Source organism: Neophocaena asiaeorientalis, unplaced genomic scaffold, assembly GCF_003031525.2.
Source record: "Neophocaena asiaeorientalis asiaeorientalis breed wild unplaced genomic scaffold, Neophocaena_asiaeorientalis_V1.1 scaffold603, whole genome shotgun sequence".
Taxonomy (NCBI): Eukaryota; Metazoa; Chordata; class Mammalia; order Artiodactyla; family Phocoenidae; genus Neophocaena; species Neophocaena asiaeorientalis.
The window spans coordinates 631,144-656,852 of record NW_020175662.1 but is presented as its reverse complement, the minus strand read 5'-3'; the positions used below and the strand labels follow the sequence as shown (position 1 = coordinate 656,852).

Sequence of the window (25,709 nt, the reverse complement as noted above, 5' to 3'; positions counted from 1 at the left end):
ACCCTTCCCCTCACAACCCACCCACCCACCCACCCAGGCTGGGGACACACAGTTTTGAGGGCATTAACCCGCTGTGGCCCCCCTTTCTCGGCAAAGCTATCCTTTTCTACTTCACCCAAAACTCTCTCTGAGACTCAATGTGGTGACGGTGCACAGAGTTCGGGTTTCGGCATCAGTTCCGGCAGATCTGAACTCGCTCACCCTGTCTGCAGAGACAACCAAGTGACACAGAAGCAAATTCCTAGTACCTACAGTGCTGCATAGAAGCAAGGGGCCACCCCAGTGTTACCACTCCTGTCATTCATATTCTTTCCCATGAACTCAGATGCCGCTACACAATCAGACATCTTCCCCACAGGCTCCGGTGTCCTTGAGCCTCTGCTCTATTCCTGCAGAAGATACCACGGGCATGCTTGCTAGCATCAAGGACAAATACGTTATTTTTCATTTCCTGCCCTCAATTCTGTATTTTTTAAAAAAATAAATCATGCCACTTACCTCTTGACTCAACTTTTGTTTTTTTCCCAAATATTCTGCTTTTTCTTTTTCCATTTGCTCCTCTACTTCTTGAATATATTGTTTTTGCAATTCTAGTTCTTTCTTCTCTGAGTTAATTTTGGTATAAGTCTCATTGATGTAAACAGTAGTAGTGGCTTTTTCTTTCATCACATGGTTGAGTGACAGGACAACATTTTCATAATGCCTCGCTAGTTTCTCTTGCTGTTCACTAGGAGAAAAAGAATCGTTCTTGGCATGAAAAGGATGGCTTTCCAGGAAGAAATTTAAAGTCAGCTTGATGAGATGAACCACCATAAAGAGGGAAATTTAACGAATACTTATTTTAGAGTTGAATTTGTGATTGTCTAAAGTTGGTTGCGATGAAGGACAGAAGGAAACACAAGTGTCAACCTTGCAACTCTTTATCACTGCAAAAGTGTCTTGTGGTCCTGCCTCACCCCACCCACTCTCACACACCAGGTAGTAACTATGGGATATTTTGGGTTAAAACGTACAATGATTCAAAACCAGTTTTGAACAGGTGAATGGAATCTGGCTGGACAAATGGTTTGATATGTAGCATTGCCATAGCTACCTTATCATCCTGAGATATGTAGTTTAAGCCAAGGAAAGATAAACATCCCACCACTCTTCCAGCTACCTTCTGATGCCATTGCCCTGCAGAGAAGGCCCAGGAGAAGAAAGCTAATCCTCCTCTGATGGAAAGGAGTTGGGGAGGAGGGATCTGAGTCTGTCTTCATATCCCACCACTCTTCCAGCTACCTTCTGATGCCATTGCCCTGCAGAGAAGGCCCAGGAGAAGAAAGCTAATCCTCCTCTGATGGAAAGGAGGGATCTGAGTCTGTCTTCGCTGCTCAGAGGGCGTTTGAAATCTAATTTGAACCCACTTATCTTCTCACAGCTGTAGCCAAATCTGAGTTCAAGAGGAGACATTAACCTCACATATCCATTGCTGGCCACACCCACCTTAAGACAGTGAGAAACATCTACCCCAGGGCCAACAATAAAAGATTTGGAGGAAGGACAATTGGTGACATTTCTCTATTTTCCTTTTTTCAAAGCTCCTGCAATGTAATGACTTTTTTCTTTTTCTAATCTCCAAGGCTAAACACTCCAGCTCAGGCGGACTGTGTGAAAGGCTCAGGAAAGTGGAAACAGGTTGTTGGTAAGTTTATTTTCCAGAAGTCAACTCTACCACAGAAAAGGCAATTAAGAGAAGCTCAGGCTAGATGGGGCCAGATAATGGGTGCTTTGTAGGTTTAATAGAGGAAGCCTTCTAAGAATGAAGCAAACTAAGGATTGAGTGGCCTTAAGGAAGCAAAGCAAAACAAAACAAGTCAAATCAATACACCTGACTAGGTGTATTGTGCTGGGTTGGGAAAGCGCTCAGAAACGGAATGTAGGACCCAAGGAAATCCCCATCCCCAGTTTCTGAGGACTGTGTCTAGTTTTTGAGGAGTGTCCAGGAGAGGATCACTTGTCAGAGAGTGTGGGCACCTTGATATACATCTTTCTTTGAAAAATGGATGCAACAAGTGATTGTAGCTTGATGACGCTAGCTCATCAGGCAACCCACATTATGTTCATTTGTAATTTGACTTTCCATAAAGATTTCTCTAGAGCAGTGATTCTCAAAGTGTGGTCAGGACCAGCAGCATCAGCAGCAACTAGGAACTTGTTAGAAATTCAAATTCTTACCCCCGTTGCCCAGATCTACTAAATCAGAAATCTGGGGTGGAGGTCCCAGTAATTTAACAAGCGTTCCAGGTGATTCTGATGTACACTCAAGTTTAAGAATCACTGGTCTATAGGGGTGTGATGGTGCTGGTCAGTTGATATGAGTATTCCAGCCTGGATATTATCTTCCCTTGTTATTAGTTTAGAAATTGATAGTCTAGTTTTGATTGTGGCTAGCATGCCCCATGCACAAATCTGCACTGTGAATCCCTAAGAGGAGTTAGAGTATGCAGTCTTTCTCAAACTTACATGGTCATGAACTTTCTTTTTCATGGAGCATCTCCCAGAATAGGTGTTCTGAGGGCCTACTTTGGGAACCTGTCCCTGGGCCTTGAGGTCCCCACCTAATTCCTGATGCTTTGATATCTTGTGCACCAAGCAACCTTCTGATTCTTTTAGCTTCCCAAGAAGATTTTTTCACTATAATGAGGGCTCTTTGAGTATTTCTTACTCCAACAAACTGAAAGTTTGAGAATTACTTTTGAGAATTTACTTGTAGCACTGAGTTATTCTTCAGGGTTTTATTGTTTTTTTTTCTTTCAGAATATCTCTTCTTCAGTGGGCTAAGTCAAGGTTTGTAATCTCCATTTTATAGATGGAGAAAAGCACTTCTTCCACAGAGGGGGAAGTGCTAACAACACAGCTGAGGAATAAAGAAAAGAAACTAACAGGTGTCAGCTCTCATTTAATTGAAGATAAAATCTAGAGCCAATCCCATTTTCAACCCTCCAGTAGATTATAACTGAATGTCTTTAAGGAACTAAGCTAGCTACAATATATCAGGTTTGATATTATATTTGCAACACAATACCCAGAAAATTTTCTTGCTTTGGTGGTTGAGGTTTGTAAACTTAATTTTACTAAAGATGAAATGAAAACCACTGTGTGTTTCTACCTTTGGAGGTGGGGAGCGAGGCACTGTGTGATTGACACACAGTAGTTGCTGCTGGGAAGCTGAATTCCCTCTGAAATTTTACAGGTCTCCTGGCTGCGGTGGTAGAAGAGTTTCTGCTCTCTTCCCAGCTCTCTGCAGCCATCACACACCCCTCATCAGCCCAGTCATCTTCTATAAGTGATCTTCACCTCTTAACTTGCCCTGCACCAGTTCGGACCAGAGGACAATCCCTTAGGAAAGATTTCCCACTTTAGCCCCAGCCCCTGACTCCCTCAAATACTAAAAAAAAAAAAAACCAACAAAAAAAACCCTGAAAAAACCTACCCCAGAGCTTTATTAATTTTTTTCAGATCAAGTATTTTCTTCTTCAGAAACTCTATTTCATCATTTATCCTCGTAATTTTCATGTGTAATTGATTTATCTCAACAAGATTTAATCTTCGGGCATCCCTGACACATTCTTAAAAGTAAGTGGAAGAAACGTTATTCAGTTATTTGAGAACTGCACAACTGTAGATACTGACTTTTCAAATAATAAATTGTCTTTCTTTGAAATATTCTTCTAATTATGTTCCTGGATCAGACACCTCTTAATCACCCACTTTGGACCCTCTCAATCTTACCTATCAATTATTTCCCTTATGTCAGCCGCTGCTATGGTCGGTGACCAGCTTTCTATGAGCTCTGCACAATTTCAGGTGGTGCAGTCTGATAGCACCTGATTCCTGCCTGTCCTATCCACTTCTCACCTGTCTAGGACTTCCTTGTTACCTCTACCATGGGACTTCTTTAGACACTCACACCCCCCCATGCATGTGTAACTGAAAGTTTGGGAGGTGTGGCAAGCATCGGACCAATGGTAGACAGGAGCCACTGCTTAGGTGTTCCTGAGAAGAGGTAACACTGTCTTGAGGGTGTATTCTCACACTCAACTACCTGCCATCAGCAGCAGTCAACATCATATTGCACGCCATATTAGCTCTCCATTCTCCCTGCTTTGGTTCCTTATCCCACCCTCCTCCTCTTTGGATTGTATGTCCTAATAAAATAATAGTGCAAAAGCCATTGCTTCTGGCTGTGCTTTCAAGGGAACCCAGTGTGTTAAAGAACTAATTACTCATTAATAAATAACAAATCAGTGTAATCACATAAGACTTCAAAGGATTACCTCAGCGCTTGATAGATACATGGTTAAAATGCATGAATTTTTGAACACTGCTGTTTAGAAATGGATACTGGGCCGTCCATTTCTATGCAACAAATTCCCTAGAAACTGGCTGGTAGCTCCCCTGAGAGAGTTGGATTCTTTTTTTGTAGGCTGCAAGTTAAATTGCTCATTGTAGCAGGGCTTTTCAAACTTTGTCTTGAATATGCATAGGTATCACCTGGGGATATTGTTGAAATACAGATTTTGATGTAGTAGGTCAGAGGTGGACCTAGAGATTCTGCATTTTGTAACAAGCTCCCAGGTGATGCTGACGCTACTGACCCAAGGACCATACTTCAAGCTGAAAAGCTTTAAAACACAAGGTCAATTAAATTTACTTGGCTAAGTACTCAGTGTGTATCAAGGACCTTACAAGCTAGCATGGTATTTCTTTTTCCTTCTAAAATATTTTTCCTGCTTATAAAAGTAACCCAATCTGGACAGTAAAAAAAAAAAAAAAGGCAACCAAAGAAAATAAAACAAAAACATTCTTAATTCTGCCTTGAGCACAGATTAAGTCTTATTTTTTATCTGCATGTAGGAGTCTGTTGTATTTTCCCTGCCAAACTAGACTGACACTGTGCAAATTCTTTTATAACTAACTATGTCACTCAGGGTCTAGTCGGGAGATAGAAATCTTATATTGAATAGGGAAATTTTAATATAAAGAATTATTAACTGTAGCAGAGAAGTAGAGTAATGAGGGGACGAATACTAAGAAAGTAAAGAGAACTCTGAAGACTTTAGGAATACTAGGTACAAGGAGCAGCCCTACAGGGGCTGTAGGAAGCAGCACCTCCAGACCTGAGATCTAGACCTCATTGAAGAGGTCTGTGGCTCATTGGATGGCAAAGAAGTTCGTGAAATGTTCCGCTGGCAGAACTTACTAGAAATATGGCTTCTGGGGGCACTGGGGGGACTGGTCCACAGGGAACTGCTGTACTTCAGAACTCACTGCAAAACCACCTAAACGGTGCCAGGGTACCTGCCTCACAGGGAGCAATCTACCATGAAGCCACTCAGGGGATACTGGAGGGAGCTTCTGGACACCAAGGACTGTTGCACACTGCTGGCAGAAGCTATCTGCACTGCAAGAGTCGGCCAAGCTGAGCACACTAAAACAGGAACACAACCCCTTTTTCCTCCCGTAACCCTTCAGTGCTCTGTACTGACAAAGCTTAACATTGCACCAGCTGGCAAAAGGGGAAATTTACAGCACCCCAGCACCCTTATGACAGAGCAGACAATGAACGTAGACTTGGAGCTGCAAGGGAACATCTACTTTAAAAATGTTTTGTTTTTTTTTTAATTTAGACAACTGTTTTAGGTTGAGCTCCCTGGGAAACAAATCTTAAAATTTGTGTGTAAAGCTCTGAGGAACATCTCCTCTGAGGACATAAGGGTTGGGCAAGGGTGGAGCGTTTAAATAATGATGAGCTGGAGCTGTGATGACACTTCAGAGTTATTCCACATGGAGCGAGGGAGGCAGACCTTTGTACTCTCTTGGTGACCAATCACTGAATGTGGGCAGCAGTTGGGGAGGGAGTCTAACTTCAAGTGAAGCTTTTCTCTTTTGCCTAGGGCAATTCCTGTAGAGGAACTGAGCTGTGAGCCTCAGCCAACACTCCTGGCAGCTGGAAAAATAAAGTTGGAGCCTGACCTTACACCAAATACAAAATTTAACTCAAAATGGATCAAAGACCTAAATGTCAGAGCTAAAACTATAAAACTCTTAGGAGAAACCTTCATAATGTTGGATTTAGCCATAATTTATTGGATACGACACAAAAAGCACAGACAACAAATGAAAATATAGATAAACTGGGCTATGTCAAAATTAAAAACTTCTGTGCAACAAAAGTCATTATTAACAAGAGTGATAAGGTAACCCATGGAATGGGAAAAAATACTTGCAAATCATATATCTGATAAGGGGTTAACATCCAGAATATATAAAGAATTCCCACAATGAAACAAACAACCTGATTAAAAGATGGGCAAAGGGTCTGAACAGACATTCCTCCAAAGAAGATATACCAATGGCCAATAAGCACATGAAAAATGCTCAACTAATTATGCTCAACTAAAAATGCTCATCACTAATTATTAGGGAAGTGCAAACCACAATGAGATACCAATTCTTATCCATTAGGATGGCTGTTATTTAAAACAAAACAAAAACAGAAAATATCAAGTGCTGGCAAGAATGTAGAGAAATTGGAATGCTTGTGCATTGTGCAAGGGGTGGTAAAATGGTGAAGCCACTGTGGAAAACAGTATGGGAGCTTCTCAAAAAATTAAACATAAAATTACTATATTACCATACAATCCAGCAATTCCCTTCTGCATTTATACCCAAAAGAATTGGAAGCAGAGCCTTGAATAGCTATTTCCACACCCATGTTTGTAATAGCATTATTATTTACTATTTCATTGTTATTATTTTGTAACAGCATTATTTACAACAGCCAAAAGGTGGAAACAATGCAAGGGTCCATTGATGGATGAATGGATAAACAAAACATGGTATATACACACAATGGAATATTGTTCAGCCTTAAAAGGAAAGGAAATTCTGGCACATGCTACAACATGGATTAACCCCAAAGACATGCCAGGTGAAATAAGCCAGTCACAAAAGGACCAATATTGTCTTTAGTCTATTTACAATAATTATATAAATGGAAGTCATATATATTATTTCCACTTAAAAAGTAAGGGAAACTTATTATGGATCTCACTATATTTGTGTTGTATACTCTTTCTGGCTATTTTTTGATATGAAATAACTATTAAACTCATCTTGTTACAAGTACTAGGCTCTATTTTCTTATAAGATAAACTAAATTTCTACAGTTGATAACCTCACAGTACCTTCGAATTCTCTGCTAACACTAGTGGGAAGAGTTTCCAGTAGAAAATATAGTCTGCTGAGTTCCATGCTTTCAATTTCCAGAAGATCAATTGTGGATTTTCTCATTTCTTCCTGAAAATGTAAATTACATAGTTAAAAAGTTAAGACATTAAAATAATAAGATTGATTTCCTAAAAAAGGCCCTGTAAATGTTTTCAGAGATCAAAATTTGCTTTTCAGTAAGTACCTTTTGCCATTATTTTTATTTGGAATAGCAAGTGGGAAAAATAATTGTTCTTCAATGAGTTTTTAATGTGTCATTGTTAATTTATCTTTTAATTTCTGCTGATTTTCTTCTACTCAGAAATTATCTTTCGCTATGTGTGCGTGTCCCTTGTATGCAGTTTCAATAAATTTAAAAGGAAAGACTCCAACAAAAGGGTGACATTGAGAAAGGAAGCTTCTTGGGACTTCCCTGGTGATCCAGTGGTTAAGATACTGTGCTTCCACTGCAGGGGTGCGGGTTTGATCCCCGGTCAGGGAACTAAGATCCCACATGCCAAGAGGCAAAAAAAAAAGAGAAGGAAAGGAAGCTACTTAATTTAAAAATGGAAAATGCCTATAAAACTATGCTTAGGTATAAAAAGAACAGTGGTTTTCTTATACCTACCTAAAAATATCTCCCTGCCTATTTGTTTGGAGATATATATATATATATGGGGCTAGTTTCAAAAAGGAAAACACATTGAAAAATCTGCTAGTGGAAAGAACAGATAAATCACCTCTAAAATAAACGGTCATAATGGCTATAGTTACTTTATGACCTGAGAAACTGCCATTGTATTTTATGAATAATAAAAAAGCAGGTTGCATAATTGTATATTTAGTAAGACCACTTTTCTGTAAAAAATAAAATTCAATACAGGAATCATCTATATCCTGAAAGTAGTCAAGACATTCAACAAAGAGTCAATCGTGATTGTTTTAGGGTGGGATCATGTTGGTTTTTACATTCTTCCTTTTGCTTGTCTATTTTTTTCTAAATTTTCCAGAATAAACACGCAATGCTTCTATAATAGTGAAAATCTGTTACTTTAAAAAATGGGAGGATTTATCTCTATTTAAGAGATTTCACAGCTCAGATATTAAATGGAGACATACTAGATACTTTAATAAGCCACAATAATTATTTTGAACACTTCAAATCCTGGAGAAAGACATAACTAAAAGAACGAAACAGAGGAAAGGGTTTCCACAGGACCACAGTGTAGTACAACACACACAAACTCTCAGTGTTTACATATATGTACTTAACTGGGATTATAAACTATAATTCTGTAGTATACCTACAGAACTATATATAATTACATAAAAATATAATTATAAAGTAATAAGATTAACTTTTCTCAGCAGTCTGTAGACTCAAGCTCATTAACTTTATAGCCATATTTCTACATTTTTAGATATTTGATAGGTAGTAGATTCTTATTCAATATTTTTAAATCAAATGAGGAGACATTGCCATTCTGAAACATCACTCAGGACCAGGGCCAAACAGAGACACTTCTGTGACACTTCAAGAGGAAATTATTTAAGTATTTCTTTGATGGGGCCAAGTTAGTATAACTGAAAGAGAACCCATTTCTTTTCACTGAAAAGCACTGTGTGTCAGTGGAGTAGGTGCCAAGTAATCTTTCACCAGTTTTGTGAGGAATTGCTTATGGAGACCTGAGGAAATTGGCACTATGCATGCAGTTTATCCCAGAGGCTGTTTGCTGGTTTTAAGCAATGCTCACATATTGATGTCACAAGCATTTGCCCACGTGGCCCACCCCTTAACTGAGCCCTGTTATCAGCAGGGTCTCTTCTCTTGAGCTGTCTTGCCCTCATCCATAGCACAGGTCCTTAATTCAGTGCTCTGCATGGGAAGTCGGGCACCAATCCACTACTGATCCATACTGGTGCAAATGCTTAGGAAACTGAGAGAAATTTTCATTCAGGGCAAATATTTTCCCTATTCATCTATTGAAGTATGTTGAACAGAGCTGGTGCTAAATTAAAGTTTGATGAAGAAATAAGTGAAAGATTGAAAAAGTAGCTCATATAGATAATACAATACCAATTTCTTAACAGCAATAGCAATGTCCTTAAGAAAGGTCTTAGCTTCTTCATTGCATTTAAAGTAGTCACTTTGCAGTGATTGTTCTAAAAAAAAAATTAGAAAATTAAGATCTCTTATTTGTCTACCCAAATCCTGTTTAACCTTTAACATCCAACTCAAATCTTACTCAGCTGAAAATTACATCTTCTATCTTTGAATTTCTATAGTACATCATATGAATCTCTTTTGTACTTGTTATTTCTTATTTTAGGGTGTACTAATTTAGGTATATACTTTATGTTTCTTGAGGACAAACTCCTCTTAAGATTCTATTTTTGTAACACTTATGGTAGAAAGAAGGAATCTGTATAGGACAAGACAAAAAAATTCCATATATATTTATAAAAGGGATAAATATAACACGCCCATAGTGTAGGTTTAAGAATGTCTTCATATAAATTTGTATACGTATATCCTAAACGTAATATTTTACAAAACAACACTTATTTAATTCTTTAAAAATTCATTATGTCATTTTCACTTCCATGCCAATATTTTAATCATGGGATGAGAGTAAGTATTTGTAAAACTGGTAGGTGTGAGGTAGATAGAGTTTCTAACCCTTTTCATTCATTGACATATGAAAGATAGCGCCTTTTCTCTCACACACTGTAAGTTGAAATCACATGGGAAAAGAGGCTTGGAAAATGTTGGTAGGCAAAGGAAGACAAGATACATGCAGAATGGGAAGAAGGAAGGAAAAATAAAATATAAAAGGAAGAGGAGAGAGAACAGAGGAAGCTCTACTCACCTTGGCTCTGTCACCATTCCATTATACAGATTCTGTCTAAATGGATTCCAGGCCTGTATCCACATGTGTGGGATGAGTTTGATGTGTTTAATGTTTCACATGTATGTATAATCTAAGTTGATTCTTATAACTTCATGATGATTCCCATCTCAGAGGTGAGAAATCTAAGACTTTTGAGGTCATGTCATGTGCGCAAGGTCACAGAGCCCATCACTTATAAGAGGTCTGGATTCAGACACAAATGGTGTGACTCCAGAGTCCATGCCCTGAGTGGCCATCCTCAACTCTCAGAAGAGTAAATAGCAATTTCTGCCCTCAGTTCCTGAAAACTTGGATTCTCTTAATGAACTAAGCTCTCAAACCAAGTGAAAAATCAGTTACTGAGTTTCCAAGCAAGTGTGTGCTAGGGAGGGACAGGGATTGCCTGCTGTCTCTTTTCCTTTTTTCTATGGAATGAATAAGCACAAGCGTAGTCCCACTTGCAAATGGGCTGGAGAGCTACACACTTTACAACTCACACTCAGGGCAAGAAAGCATAATGAATTTTTTTCCTATGACAAACTTTCTGAGCGTCAAGAAATTATTAGCAGAAAAAGTATTTGTGCCTAATGCACAATTCCTTGCCTAATGCAACAGGTGTTTCTTCCTTTCTTATTTACCTGTTAAATCCTCCAGTTTGCCATGCCAAAGTGTTGGAGGAAATTAACTTGCAAAGAAAAGGCAAGAAGGGACAAGATGAAATTAAATACATACTCTAAATGCAGGTGGGCACTCCAATCACAGGCAAACAGCAGTGGCCTGGGAGTCCAGGGATTTGTCCGCAATTTGTCACCAGCTACTAGTGTGAGTTGGGCCAAGCCACAGAGCTGAGCCCTGGGTCCCACTCTTTCGCCCCCCTCTCCCCCAAGGAGCTGGAGAAGGTTCTGCCCTACCAGGGATGCCCTGAGTTCTGGGAGGAGGGTCCCCACGAAGGTTCCCGCTTAATGCCGCCTAGGCGCCACCTCCGAGATGACGTCCCTCCGGGAGCCCACGGGCCTCTCACCGACAACAAAGAGCTGCTTCAGGGCGACAGCCGCGACCGAGGAGCCCAGGGTGGAGGGGAAGGTGCATAATTCCAGGGAGGGGCCCGTGGAGACAGCGGCAGCCTGCAGCGCCTTCTCGCTGCCGAACCCCAGCTCTGAGGACCAGGAGCTCACAGCCATCTTGCTGCCCCTGCGCAGGGCCTACCGGGCCAGAGCGATGGACTGCCGGTTGCCACGGGCAACGAGGACGCCGAGGCAGAGCGCCAGCGCGCCACTCGGGGTGGGTGCCTCGCCAGTTTCTCTAACTTTATACACAATAATCACGCGATCCTATAAGGATGAGTCCCTCTTTAGACGCCCTTTCCTCCTTCCATTTCCATTTCTTTAGTTCAGGACTTGTGCCTGAACCCTTGTACACTTCTCGTGGACCGTGGGAATCATAATAATGATCACTTTTGAACGCATTTCTGTGCTAGGTACTACAGCTGTATGTACAGCTCCCTTAATGTTCACAATGGCTTAGTGAGGGAAGTTCTTTCATTATCTCCACTTTTACAGACAAGGAAACTGAGGCAGGGATGACTAAGTGAATTGCCCAGCGCCACAAGAGAATAATTTTGGGTTTAAAGTGGAGTCTGTATAAATCTTTCCATTATGCTACAATACCCATCTCTGTACTCTTCTAGACCTTTCCCTGTATACATTCTACCACTGTGCACATTTTAACTTGAATCAGTGATTTTCTTCTGCCTTCTCATCAAACCGTGAGCTCTTTGAAGGCAGGGATATTATTTTTCTCTGCGTCTCCAAACTCCAGCCCTGCATCAGGATCAGATTGAGTGTAACTATTAGTTCCCCTTTCCTCCGGTTGGTTAGAGAGCAGCGAAGGTGATTTAACCCCCTCCTTCTTAAGTTTTCTTTACAGATGGCAAAATTGAAATCAGAGTGAAAGTAACATGACAATAGCTATCCTTTATTGAATGGAACTATACTCCAGGCACTGTCCTAAATACTTTACCTACAGTGACCTATTTAACCCTCATAACAATCCTTTGAGGTAGGTGTTATTTCCCAGTTTGCATATGAGGACACAAAGTTTATGCCCTGAATCACTATGCTAGACTGCCTTGGAGAGGACACAGTACAACAGCAGCCTCCTTCCTCCAGGGAGAACCATATCCTGGCTTTTAACACTCTCCCGGGTCCCCTCTTGTGCAAGATTTGGCATTCAGATCCCTCCGTGTCCTCCGTGCTTTTCTCTGTGAGGCAGGGGGAGGATACCTAGAAACCACATTCCTCAAACACGCTTGTCAGCTGGCTGGAGACACTGGTGGGAGATTAGCTGGCAAAGGAGCCATTCTGTTCGTCTCCTGGAATGGCAGTTTCAGGCCACCACAGTTGACTGCGTCCCAGCAGTTTGGGTGGCTCCAGAGGCGGCAGGAGTGGGAATTGGTGTCTCCAGCTGCTTAGCAGTGAGTGCAGGCATGTGGGCACTGTACAGGTTTGTGGCAGCTTCCTGGTGTCTGGGATCTTCTTTACGTAACTTCTATAGTTTCTATAGCCCTTGTAGCATACTTCCTCTGATAAATTCCTCTCTTCTTGAACTACCTGGACTGGACTGCCCTAAGCCAACCCTTAGGCTGCCACCAGAATATTATTCCTACTCATCACCTCATCTGGATCACGTTGCTCTCCACTGTCTATGAGTGAGGCCAGTCCCTGAGGGGACATTGCATGTATACCTTTGTAATTAGAAAAGAAAGTAAAGCTTTTTTTTTTTTTAATTATAAAAAACTTTAAAAAGATACAGAAGATAAACAAAATAGTTGAGAGTATAAAAAAAGCTTTCTGATCCTTCAGTAGCCATAGATGGTGTTCAGTGAGCCAAAAGTCATGTCCTACTTCTCTCATGTTTCCTTTTTACTCTGGTAACATAAGAGATACTTTTCTCTTCCAGTCAATATTTTTCAGGCAGACTTTTGCTCAGCAACAGAACAGCATATTAGAATACGCCAGTCCCACGCTGACACTGATTTTTAAGTTATGGTAAGCAAGTTTGCTTCTGTTTCCCCTGCTGCTGACAGGGCCAGGAGAACCCAACTGCTGCATGAGTCTGACCCCTACTTGCAAAGGAACGTATACAACACTGTATTCAGGCGTATCTGCAGTTTCTACAGTATTCGAGGTGTATATGGTACTTGACGATGACATTGCTCTTGTTCCTGCCTCTGCATAAATCTAGTACCTCTAGAGAAAGCCTCAACTTCTTGGTTGTGTTTCTAGACCCTGGGTTAGACCAAGCCAAGGTCCCAGTCTCTGTGATGTGTTAAACATCTCACATATAGGAAGTAGTTGCACGCTTCAGTGCTTTGTGCTCAGCATTTCAGCATCTCTGATGGTCAGTATTGGACCACGCTCAAATCCTCCTGAGAAGTAAGAATTCAAGAAAATAGAGTCTCTGTCTTCCTCACTCTGATCCTACCAGTACCAAGCATAGGGCCTGATATGGGCACATGGCCCTGCCTCCCCATCATGGCTGGTCAGTAGGATTTTCTTATCTTAATGCCTTGCCATCTTTTGCATGTTGTGTTTCATCTTCAGGCTTGTTGCTTCATGGTCACAAATGGCGACTGTAGCCCCAGACCTCATGCCCTTGTACAAAGTGGAAAGGAGTAGAAAGGGTCCACCTGTGGAAGCCCTTCTTCCCTTTCATCAGGGAAGGAAATCTGTCTACTTCCTTTTATGTCTCAGTGGCTAGTACTAGATCACAAGGTCACCCATGAAAGGGAGGTTAGGCCAAGGGGTATCCGCATTTCCAGCTTCTGTGGAGGTGGCAGGAGACAAGAGGCTTCAGAACAGTTGGACAGTTAGCCATGGAATGTCAGACACACATTCATTCTCTGAACTAATATTTGTCAGCCCCAACATTAGGTCTAAACCAGCTGGCTGGGTGGGCCTTTCCTAGGTAAAGGAATCAGTGACGCTTTGAGCATTGAATAGAAAGGCATTCTTGATCCTTGCCCATTGGGTACCTTTTAAGCCATGGCTTTATGCCTATGTCTGCAAGATGGTTATACATTAGACAAAGATTCCATACCCCTTGGGCTTCTCACAGCTTCTAAAGTACCCGTCCTGTGATCAGTCTGCGATTCTTAGTTCCTGCGACTCCATCACACAGTCATTTGTGGTAAAATGGCAAGAAAAGCATGTCCCCTAGGTAATGCCAGATGGTTAGAGAAGCAAACAGATGGATTAGTGTCCCTGATGGAGCTACGCCAAGCAAGGATAGGGCAGTGTCTCCAAGAAAGGGCAGACCATATCATTGTTTGTAACAACACCTGATAAGGAGCCTCCTTTTCAACTTTGTCTCTTAACTAGTTTTTATCTGTAATCAGCAATTGCTCGGGGCTAAACAGATTTGAGTCAAATGCCCGTTGCATCATTTGCTGGTAGTTTTTGATTGGCTCCGGTAGTTAACCTCAATCTCCATTCTTCATCTGTAAAATTGGATTTTACATCCTGGGATTATGAAGCTTATGCAGAATAATGATGTACTTACCACAGAGTACATGCTATTTCCCATCTTTTATTTCTACTAAATGGAAAACAAGAAACATTTCTTCTGAAATACAGATGTTAACGTCCTTTCTGCATCCCTCGCCTTCCTTAAACCTCTTGGTCATTCAACCCTTAGTGACAATTACTGCAATTAAATCAACAGTTGCTGTCCCAGAGATGGGAAATTGGTTTTATTTCCATGTTATTTCTGCTGGACAGCAGTGACTGCCTGGAGTGCTCAGTTAGGGAGGTTCTGAGGGCCGAGTCTCTGCAGAGAAAGATGCCTGCCAGGTTACCAGAGAAAGGCACGGCCTCACGTGTGTTGGCATTGGACTCATTGGTTTACGTGTTTGGGTTGTGCCTTCTGTGTGCTGGGCATTGTGCTGGGCACTGAGCTTATAAAAATGAGACCCATAGGTGGCACCAGTGAAGGCCTCTCTGAGGAAGGGGGACATAGTGGTGAGGAGTCAGCCTTCTTTTATTATTCTCTTAGTGGAGGAGAGAAAGAGGTCAGAGAGACAAGGCAAAAAGAGGAAAGAGAAATAAGAGGAGGAAGGGGAGACAGAAGGGGTAAGAATCTGGAGAAGTCAGCTGTCTACTCTCATGAGAGCCTCCTTTCCTCTTGTTTCCCCTAAAAGTTCACTTTCTCTGATGAATCCACTCAGCACGTATTGAGCTTTATTACATACCAGACACTCTTATCAGTGCTTTGACTAAACACATGGACAAGATTTGGCCCCCTGTTTTCAAGAAAATGGCCTTGAAGGTGAAAAAGAAGGGTCGGTTTTGAAGCACACCTGCAAAGCAGTTTGTGGTTTTAGAAAATGTACGTTTTGTGACTGTTTCCATGCCTTACTTAATCTTTATCATAACTCTCTGGGGTGAATTATGATGATTACCCTATTTTTCAGAAAATCACCCCAAGATGAGAGCTTCAATGACCTTGGGGATAACCTCAGGTCAGGCCCTTAAAGTTGGACAATGGCAGAGCAGTCCTTCTGACTTCAGGACTGGGGCACTGTCTGCTATGCTAGAGCTGCATTGTGGCTTTGTGACCCGGGCAGGGGATTGGGGCTCGGGTAAGGAGTGCTCTGGACTACACAGGACGTCGGCACAGCCATGGAGGTGTGCCAATGGGCATGGGGTGAATGGAGAGGAAAAGCAGGAGCCCAATCAGAAATTTAGGTTGTGATTTCACTACAAAGATCCTTGAATTCCAAGCTCAGGAGTTTGGGTTTTATGCTGCGGGCAATGCTGCTGAGAGCAGAGATTAAGCTGTCCCTGCTGGCAGCTGCATGGTAATTCAGTTTATTTTTGCCTAAGGTAACATTTTATCACAGGACAGAATATCATTATCAATAACGGCATTCTGATTTTTTCAAGTGAGCATCTGCAGAGTAATCAGAAATTAAATTGGGCCTGAAACAACCCATGCCATATTTAGCAAGAATGTCTTATTATTTTACTATTATTAACTTAAGTCACTGAAGTTTCAAAGGGTATCCTCTTTTAGAAAGGTAGCTGGGGATAATTGTTAATGCTGACTTAGCATTTTTAGACTTTTCTAACATTCACGATCTTTCAGGAGCAGTATTCTTATTTTCCTTATTTTTTCTCATTTCAGTTAACTCTTATTATTGAAGAATAGATAAGGTAATTCATATGAAGACGGTTTGGTAAAGATAATTGGAGTAAGTACTCTCCATTTGATTTAAAAATCTTTCTCTTTTTTTTTTTCCTTTAACAAATTTAGAAAATGTCAGATTAACACTGGCTGACCATTCCCTGCATATATGATTGCAGTTGAGAATTTCCAGAGCTTATTTGGGAAAGTGAAAATACAAGCCATGGCAGTTCTGAATCCCATTCCTTCCCACCTCCTCAAGGACCTTCCTCAATTAGTTCCTCCCTCACCTGTGTCTTCCTCCGACCTCATGCCCAGTCATCGCTTCCTAAATTCATGCCTTTCCTCAACCCTTCGGCCACCCTACCTCTCAATTACCAAACTTCTTGAAAGTGTGGTCTACATCTTGGCTATAATGCATCCCTTCACCCGGAATTCTAAATTACCTCTTCCTCATCTTCTAATGGCCTTTTCTCAAGCCCCGATCCCACACATCCCCTTTCCTGCAGTATCTGACACAATTACCCAGCTCTCACCAACCCTTCTTTAGAAACTCACCTCCTAATTGGTTCTTGCTTTTCCTTCTTCACTTCTTTCGCTGCCTTCCTTGGGCATGCTGCCTGGGCTCCATCCTTGGTCTTCTCTTCAGGCTCTCTCAACCCTTCCCTTGAATAGAGTTGAATCTACACAAATAACTCTCAGGTTGTATCTCCTGCCCGACCTCTCCTCTAAGAATTAATCTTGTAGACAAGACTAAACATTCTCATCAGCTATGCTGCCAGCATGTCAAATTCAACCAGTTCAGAATCAAAATCTGCATCGCAGGTGCTTTTTCTGCCTATTGAAAACATACTTGTATTGTCAGCCCATCTGAAAAGCTGACAAGTGCATGTGTGTATCATGCACAAGTTTTTTTCTGGATCCCAATAATCTCAGTGCTTCCAGAGCACTTTATTCAAATTTTTTTATGGTTAGTCATTGTAGGCTGAGTGGTCTAAGAGTTTTCTGTGTGATAGTCTTATTACTAAATAGCTGTGTAGCATTTACACCTCAGTTTTCTCATCTGTAAATGAGGCCTTAATTTAGGGTAGTCTTGAGAATTAAATAAATTAACAAACACTTCAAAGTGTTTAAAACAATGCCTGGAACAAAACAAACAACTCCATATATTTATTGTTTTCATCGCTATACTATGAACTCCTTAAAAGTGGGAACTGTGTTTTACTCATTTTTTAATCTCCTGTAGCACTTAGCATAGCAATTTTCACACAATAGATGCTTAAGATATTGTTGAAGTGGATAACAGGAGAGATTCATGTGCTCAGAAGTTTTTTAAAATATGGAGCTCAAAATCTCCTGCAGTTTAGGTTTTAGTAGAAAAAAGAATAATACTGGAGAAAAAGGCAACTTCCTCAGGGTCTAACACCCCTTTTACATGTAGGCTGGTACAGCAAGAACTGACATTCATAAAAGTCTTACTGATCATTACCATTACAAGACCCTGAAGAACACTGTGAACCACCAGATTAAGCTGCACTTAACACTTGCTTCTAAGTGAATTTTATTACATCAGAATTATTCCTTAATAATTAGTTTTATGATAACTCTTATTTAACCATGATTTCAGTTAATGAGAACTTTGGATTCCCAGCTCTGCAAGATCAATGAGCTTCTGGAGTTGAGAAATGAATTGTCACCGTGGCTCCAACATTAACAGTTGTTTTTCTTGTTCCATTGTCAATTCATTCTGGTTCAGGATGAATTTGTATATAAAATTAAGCCATGATATCTTGAAGATTTGTGCACTCTTGTTTACTGCCTCTATTCACGGCGGGGTTGTTAGGTAATACCTGGATTTAAGCACTTTTGTCTTTAACTACAAAGGTCAAAGCAGCAAAATTGTATGTTTGGAAAAAATACTCAACCTCCTGTAGTTAAGTCCTTGGACTCCCTTGTGTTATGCCTGTTTTGAAATGCTTATGTAAAAGGTTCTTTTTGGTCTGAGAAAATGATGGTGATGATTGATAAAGTAATAAACTAAAATCAGTTTATTGTTTTGAAAGTATAAAAAAGTATAGTGTGTGCAATAAAGTTTGTCAGAATTCCTGCATCCTAAGAGGTGTTGTGTCTTCTGTCCTCGCCGACTCCGTCTCCCCTCAGGCAATCCTGTTCTGCTGAGGCTGGACCTCGGTAATAATTAATATACTTTAGTTGAGTTTTTATTACTAGCAATCAAATAGTCTTGCTGAGGCAGCATTGCTCCTGAGTTAGAGATTGTAGGGAGGGGGCAGAGAAACACAGGAAAGGCGATGTTCTCAGTGGAAAGAGCCCAGGCCTCAAAATCAGACAAATAGTGATCCAAGTCCTTGTTTCATCACTTACTAGTTATGTAAACTTGTGCCAGTTATTTAAACATCTTGACATTCAGTTTCCTCATTTGGACAATAAAAATAAAAATATTAATCATGCAGGATTTTGAAATTCTGAGGATTAGAAGTAATGTTTGTAAAAAGCGCACCAGGCACAGTGTCTGGTTCAATGGTGCTATATTATTGTTAACAAGTTTCATTTTAATAGCTTCAAAGTAACCTTATTGACTAATAAATCATGCAGCTAAATTATAAAATAGTTAATTGGCTAAATACATTTAATATAATAACCAATTTATGAATTAAGGAATAAAATTTTAAATAGGATAAATTTTTATAAAAAAGAAAATAAATAAATGCACTTTACTTGTTAAGAAGAAACTCTATAAAGGCCAGGAAAAAATTGCTCTTGGTTTAGTACTATTCTTCCCAATGGAGATTAAAAATTCTGCCATGAACTGGGCACCCAAATGAGTTAATGTGGATAACCTACAATATAATAGAGTGAAGAAAGTTCCACTTACTCTGTTGGAAATACATTTTTTGGTAGCGAATATCTGGCTTTTCTCTCCCACTTAGAGGAAGCAAAGACATGAGCTAAATTCTACTGTTGAAAATTGGTTGACCAAATATGCATGGATTTACTTCTGGGCTCTCTATTCTGTTCCATTGGTCTATATGTCTGTTTTTATGCCAGTATCATACTGTTTTAATTACCATAGCTTTCTAGTATAGTTTGAAATCAGGGAGCATGATACCTCCAACTCTGTTCTTCTTTCTCAAGATTGCTTAAGCTATTCAGGGTTTGTGATTCCATTGCATTTTCTATTTCTGTGAAAAATGCCACTGGAATTTTGATAGGGATTGCACTAAATCTGTATATCACTTTGGGTATTATGTACATTTTAACAATATCAATTCTTCTAATCCATGAACACGAGTATCCATTTATTTGGGTCTTCATCAATTTCTTTCACCAATGTCTTATAGTATTCTGTGCACAGACCTTTCAACTCCTTAGTTAAATTTATTCCTAGGTATTTTATTCTTTTTGATGCTATTGTAAATGGGATTGTTTTCTTGACTTCCTTTTTGGATAGATCAATGTTGATGTAAAGAAATGCAACTAATTTTTGGATGTTGACTTTGTATCCTGCAACTTTACTGTATTTGTTTTTTAGTTCTAACAATGTGTGTGTGTGTGTGTGTGTGTGTGTAATCTTTAGGGTTTTCTACATACAGGATCATGTCATCTGCAAATAGAGATAATTTTATTTCTTCTATTTTGCTTTGGATGCCTTTTATTTCTTTTCCTTGTGTGACTGCTCTTGCTAGTACTTCCAGTACTATGTTAAATAGAAGTGGTGAGAGTGGGCATCAGATCTTAGAGGAAGAGGTTTCAGTTTTTGCCATTGATTATGATGTTAGCAGTGGGCCTTTATTATGTTGAAGAAATTTCCTTTTATACCTATTTTGTTGAGAATTTTTATCATGAATGGATGTTGGTCTTTGTCAAATGCTTTCTCTGCATCTGAGAAGCTCATGTGATATTTATCTTTTATTCTGTTAATGTGGGGTATCACATTGATTGATTTGAGTATGTTAAACTAAACTCGTATCCCAGGGATAAATCCTACTTGGTCATGGTGTATAATCTTTTTGATGATGCTGTTGAATTCAGTTTGCTAGTATTTTATAGAGGATTTCTACACCTATGTTAATCAGAGATATTAGCTTGTAGTTTTCTTTTTGTGTCTTTGGCTTTTGTATCAGGGCAATGCTGACCTCATAAAATGAGTCTGAAACTATTCTCTCTACCTCTATTTTTTGGAAGAGTTTAACAAGGATTGGTATTCATTCTTTGGATGTTTAGTAGAATTCAGCTATGAAGCCATCTGGTCCTGTGCTTTTTTTATTAGGGAGTTTTTGATTACTACGTCAATCTCCTTATTTGTTATTGGTCTGTTTAGGCATTCTATTTCTTCTTGATAAAGTCTTGGTAGGTTGTGTGTTTCTAGAAATTTATCCATTTCTCCTTTGTTATCCAATTGGTATGCATATAATTGTTCATAATAGTCTCTTATTATCCTTTTTATTTCTGAAGCTTCTATTGTAATGTCTCTTTCATTTCTGATTTCATGTCTTTTTTCTTTTTTATCTAGCTAAGTATTTGTCAGTTTTATTTTTTGAAAAACTTTTAGTTTTGTTGATTTTTTTTAATAACTTTATTCAGTTGCTTATGTGATGCCCTTTATTTTGTTCCCCTACTGATAATGATTTAGCAGGCGGACTCTCAACCACTGTGCCACCAGGGAAGCCCAGTTTTGTTGATTTTTAAAAATTGTTTTTCTATTCTCTATTTGACTTATTTCTGCTCCAATCTTTATTATGTCCTTCCTTCTTCTAACTTTAGATTTAGTTTGTTCTTTTTTAGTTCCTTGGGGTGTAAAGTTACATTGTTTATTTGACATCTTCTTTTTTAATGTAGGTGTTTATCACCATAAACTTTCCTTAGTACTGCCTTTGCTGCATCCCATAAGTTTTGGTAATTTGTGTTTTTGTTTTCATATTTCATGAGAAATTTTTAAAATTCCCTTTTTATCCAGTGGTTGTTCAAGACTGTATTATTTAATTTCCATGTGTTTATGAATTTTCCACATTTTCTTTCTGTTACTGATTTCTAGCTTCATTCCATTGTGGTCCAAAAGGTACATGATATAATTTCTATTTCATTAAATTTTTTAAGAGTTGTTTTGTGACCTAACATGTGATCTATCATGGAGAATATTCTATGTGCACTTGAGAAGAATGTGTATTCCTCTGCTGTTGGGTAAAAGTTGCATATGTCTGTTAGGTCCAGTTGATCTCTAGTGTTGTTCAAGTCCATTGTTTCTTTATCAATCTTTCTGTCTGGATGTCTACCCATTATTGAATGTGAGGTGTTGAAGTCTCCTCCTATTATTGTACTGCTATAAATTCCTTCATTCAGATTTGTCAATATTTGTTTTATATAGTTAGGTGTTCTAAAGTTGGAAGCGTATATATTTACAATCATTATATCTTCCTGTTGAATTGACCCTTATAACATTATGTAATACCTTCTTTGTCTCCAAACACAGTTTTTTTAAAAAATCAATTTATTTATTTATTTTATTTTTATTTTTGGCTGTGTTGGGTCTTTGTTGCTGCACATGGGCTTTCTCTACTTGTGGCAAGCAGGGGCTACTCTTCATTGTGGTGCACAGGCTTCTCATTGCAGAGGCTTCTCGTGTTGTGGAGTGCAGGCTCTAGGCATGCGGGCTTCAGTAGTTGTGGCACGCAGGCTCAGCGGTTGTAGCCCATGGGCTCTAGAGTGCAGGCTCAGTAGTTGTGGCACACGGGCTTAGTTGCTCCGTGGCATGTGGGATCTTCCTGGACCAGGGATCAAACCTGTATCCCCTGCATTGGCAGGCGGATTCTTAACCACTGCACCACCAGGGAAGTCCCCCAAACACAGTTTTGACTTAAAGTCTACTTTACCAACAAACTTCATACTTTAAATTCTCATGTTGCCATTTAGTGTCCTTTCACTTCTACTTGCAAAACTCCCTTTAGCCTATTGGGGAGCAACCAGAGAGAACTAATTCCAGCAGGATTCTTTTAAAAGGCAACTGGGACACAGGATACAAAATAATTCATTTCAATTTACTCATCAAAGAAAATGTGGCCAGCTAAATTAATTCTGTAATATTGAATGTATTGAACTAAAGAAAAAATTTAAAGAAAAAAATATAGTGTGGAGCTTGAGATTGGTGCCAATATAAAGCACTAGAGAAGAAAGTTGGAGTGTGAAGAGAAAATGACCCTTTGCCTAGATCTACAGAGTTTGTTTATTGCTCCTTAGCCACAACCACACTGGCTGATGCCGAACTGCAGTGGGGTCTCCTGTATGCCCCACCCACTCCCTACACTCAGAAGAGAGTGCTGAAGTTTGGACGCCTGAAGCTGCCCTATACAATGACAAAGTGGCAGTTGCTGGAACCCCATAATAGTGAAGCAAGGCCCAACACTCGGCTACACTCGAGTACACTTTGGTAAAGGAGGAGCTGTCCCACTACTCAGCAGTAATTCCTTACAGTGAGAAACAACTGGGGAAACAGAGCTGGGCTCTGCACAGAAGGAAAAATCTTCACAGTGGTGTAAGGGCCAGCATGAGGCTCAGGGGGTTCTATGAGTTGAACTGTGTCCCCAGTAAGAGATATGTTTAAGTCCCAAACCCCAGAATGTGAGCTTATTTGGAAATAGGATCTTTACAGACTAATCAAGTTAAAATGAGGTCATTGGGGGCCCTAATCCATATGACTGGTGTCCTTACGAAAAGGGAAAATTTGTACACAGAGGGAAGATGATGTGAAGACACACAGTGAGAAGATGGCTTTGTGCCTGGAGTGATGCATCTACAAGCCAAGGAATGCCATGGACTGCTGGCAACCACCAGAAGCTAGAAGAGGCAAGGAAGAATCCTCCCCTAGAACTACCAGAGAGAGCACGGCCCTGCCAACACCTTGGTTTTGGACTTTTAACCACCAGAACTGTGCCAGAATAAATTTCTGTCATTTTTTTAAAACTTTTTTTTAATATATATATTTTCAACATCTTTATTGGAGTATAATTGCTTTACAATGTTGTGTTAGTTTCTGCAGTTTAACAAAGTGAATCAGCTATACGTATACATATATCCCCATATCCCCTCCCTCTTGCGTCTCTCTCCCACCCTCACTATCTGTCATTTTAAGTCATCCAGTTTTTGGTACGTTGTTAGGGCAATACAAGGAAACTGATATAGGTGGGGAAAGAGCAGAGAATATACAACTATCCTACTCCCTTTTTCCTGAAATCATCCATAAAATATACCACAGCTTCTTCACCTACTCACCCCCTGCTTGCTTAACTCATGTGTAGGCTATAAGAATCTTCTACTGTTCACTAGTTTCAGGATAACCTCACTCATTCTGTGTCCCTGAGGGCTCTATCCTTGGTCTGCTTCTTACCTGGGCATTGGGTCCTCACATTATTTCCATCATCTCAAATATCACTCTGACTGATGCTTCCTGTAAAAGCAGGATCATATGTGCCCTGTGTTCCATCTGTTACAATTCTGCATCCATACCTATCATTTTGTCAGGCTGGAGTTTCCTCAGGAAACTTCCTTCACCACTGCTAGCAAACAGAATTCCTCATTAGATCCTCTGAATGAGCAGCTGCTTATGAAAGGAATTCTGGGCTCTCCGCAGGGGTGCAATTGCTGCACATGCAGACCTTGTAGAAGGTTAATTTGACACAATAAAGCCATTTAGAAGAAACTTTATCCCAAAGGTCGTACACTGAAACACACACACACACACACACACACACACACACACACACTTCTCTTCTAACCTAGTAACCATAAAAAATAGCAAGCACCAAACCAAGCTTATTATCTTCCTTCCCCAGACAAGCTCTTCTGGGCTTTCTAACCTGAAAAATGGTATTGCACTCTCCTGATCAGCTAGTCTTCGACAGAGCTGGGGCTAGGGTGAGGTGAGCAAGCTGCCTAGGGTGCAGAATTTAAGGAGGCACTCACTCTCAGGGTCAGCCTTGGTCTTGAACTCCCACATGTAGTCAATCACCAACTCCAGTCCCATCCCCCTCCATGTCATCTCTCTTAGCGGCTCCTCTGTGCACAGTGGGTGCTAGGCATGTTGGGTTGATACAGAGGATCAGGGACAGATGAATATATCCTTTGTATTCTCAGCTGCCTTAGTAGAAGCCTTGTCGTTCATTTGTCACCTGTCTGCTGTTAGTTATGTCACAATTATCTCCTATATTCTTCTAATCTCCAGTAACATACATCCTCATTGTGTCTATGCGTCTCTCTGAGATCTAAAAAATAGAGCACAAAATCCTTAACATTCAAGTTTCTTCTTAGTGTGGTTCAACCCACCCTTTCAGCCTTGCCTGGCACTACATTCCCACCCAAGCACTTTACAGCACAATTCAGCGTATTACTCACTGTTCCTGCATATGCCATGCGCCTCCATGTCTTAGCACCTTAGTCCATGTTCTTTCTTCATACTGGGATGAACCTTCTCCCTCTGGAAAAAGCCAAATCAGAACCCAGCCCCGAAGTCCACCTCTGAGAATCCTTCTCTGTTGCTCTAGTCTTACACTGCAGCTCTTATTTCATGCTGCCTTTTACTTAGTGAGCATTTCCACATAGCCATCTCCCATCACCCCCAGTCTTGGCTGTTGGCACAGTGTCCAGTTAGTTAGCTATGTTGTCATCACAATACTTTGCACAGAAGGGTAACTCCATGAGTACTTATTGAATCCAAGTCTAAAACTAGTCAAAGGCAGCTTTTTTTTTTTTTTTAAAGGCAGCTTTTTTTAAGTAACTATCCTTCTTTCTCTAATTTTTATTTCTCCTATTGCTATTACTTTCATCCACTTCTACCTCATCATCTTTGACTTTTGACTTTGACAGTGAAATAACATAGGCAATTGGACTTCTGCAAAAAGTAGTGAACAATCCTTAGAAGACTTAGCTTGGTGAGGGCAGGAATGACTATCTCTCTTATTCACAGCCCTGTTCTGAGTGCTTGGCACACAGAAGGTGCTCCATAAATAACTACCAAAACAGTGAGTTCATAGCAATTATAATTGTTGTATGACAATATTGTGTTGCATATTATTATAAGAAGTTTATGAAAGGATTTATATAACTTTCAAGTTTTTAAAAAACTATTTAAATTATCTGCATAAACCCCACAGAGTACAATATTAAGGGTGTTTTCCAGTTTTACCAGTCTCCAGTGATTTCTATTAATAACCCAAAGGAGCCATATACTACTTTGGAGTTGGACTATGTGGTCCTGGACACAGTAGTAAAGTGAGCACTTGGCCTCAGCCTTCCCAGCACGTTCACAGGAGACTTATTTCTTAGAGCTTTTGCATTTTCTGGTGAGATCATGAGAAGAGAGGGAGAAGTTTC

General features: G+C 40.1%; 1 protein-coding gene across 1 annotated transcript in view; it reads right to left on the bottom strand.

The window, feature by feature from the left end:
• The window catches only part of CCDC175 (coiled-coil domain containing 175), a 65,781-nt gene extending 54,443 nt beyond the window's left edge, over positions 1-11,338 (bottom strand). The window contains exons 1-5 of the mRNA XM_024731499.1: positions 11,167-11,338; positions 9,332-9,417; positions 7,233-7,344; positions 3,476-3,611; positions 499-727 (exon numbers count right to left, since the gene is read on the bottom strand). Coding sequence (XP_024587267.1) covers positions 499-727; positions 3,476-3,611; positions 7,233-7,344; positions 9,332-9,417; positions 11,167-11,326 — 723 coding nt within the window. The 5' untranslated portion in view covers positions 11,327-11,338. The remainder of the gene's footprint in view (positions 1-498; positions 728-3,475; positions 3,612-7,232; positions 7,345-9,331; positions 9,418-11,166) is intronic.
• Between the last annotated feature and the right edge of the window lie 14,371 nt (positions 11,339-25,709).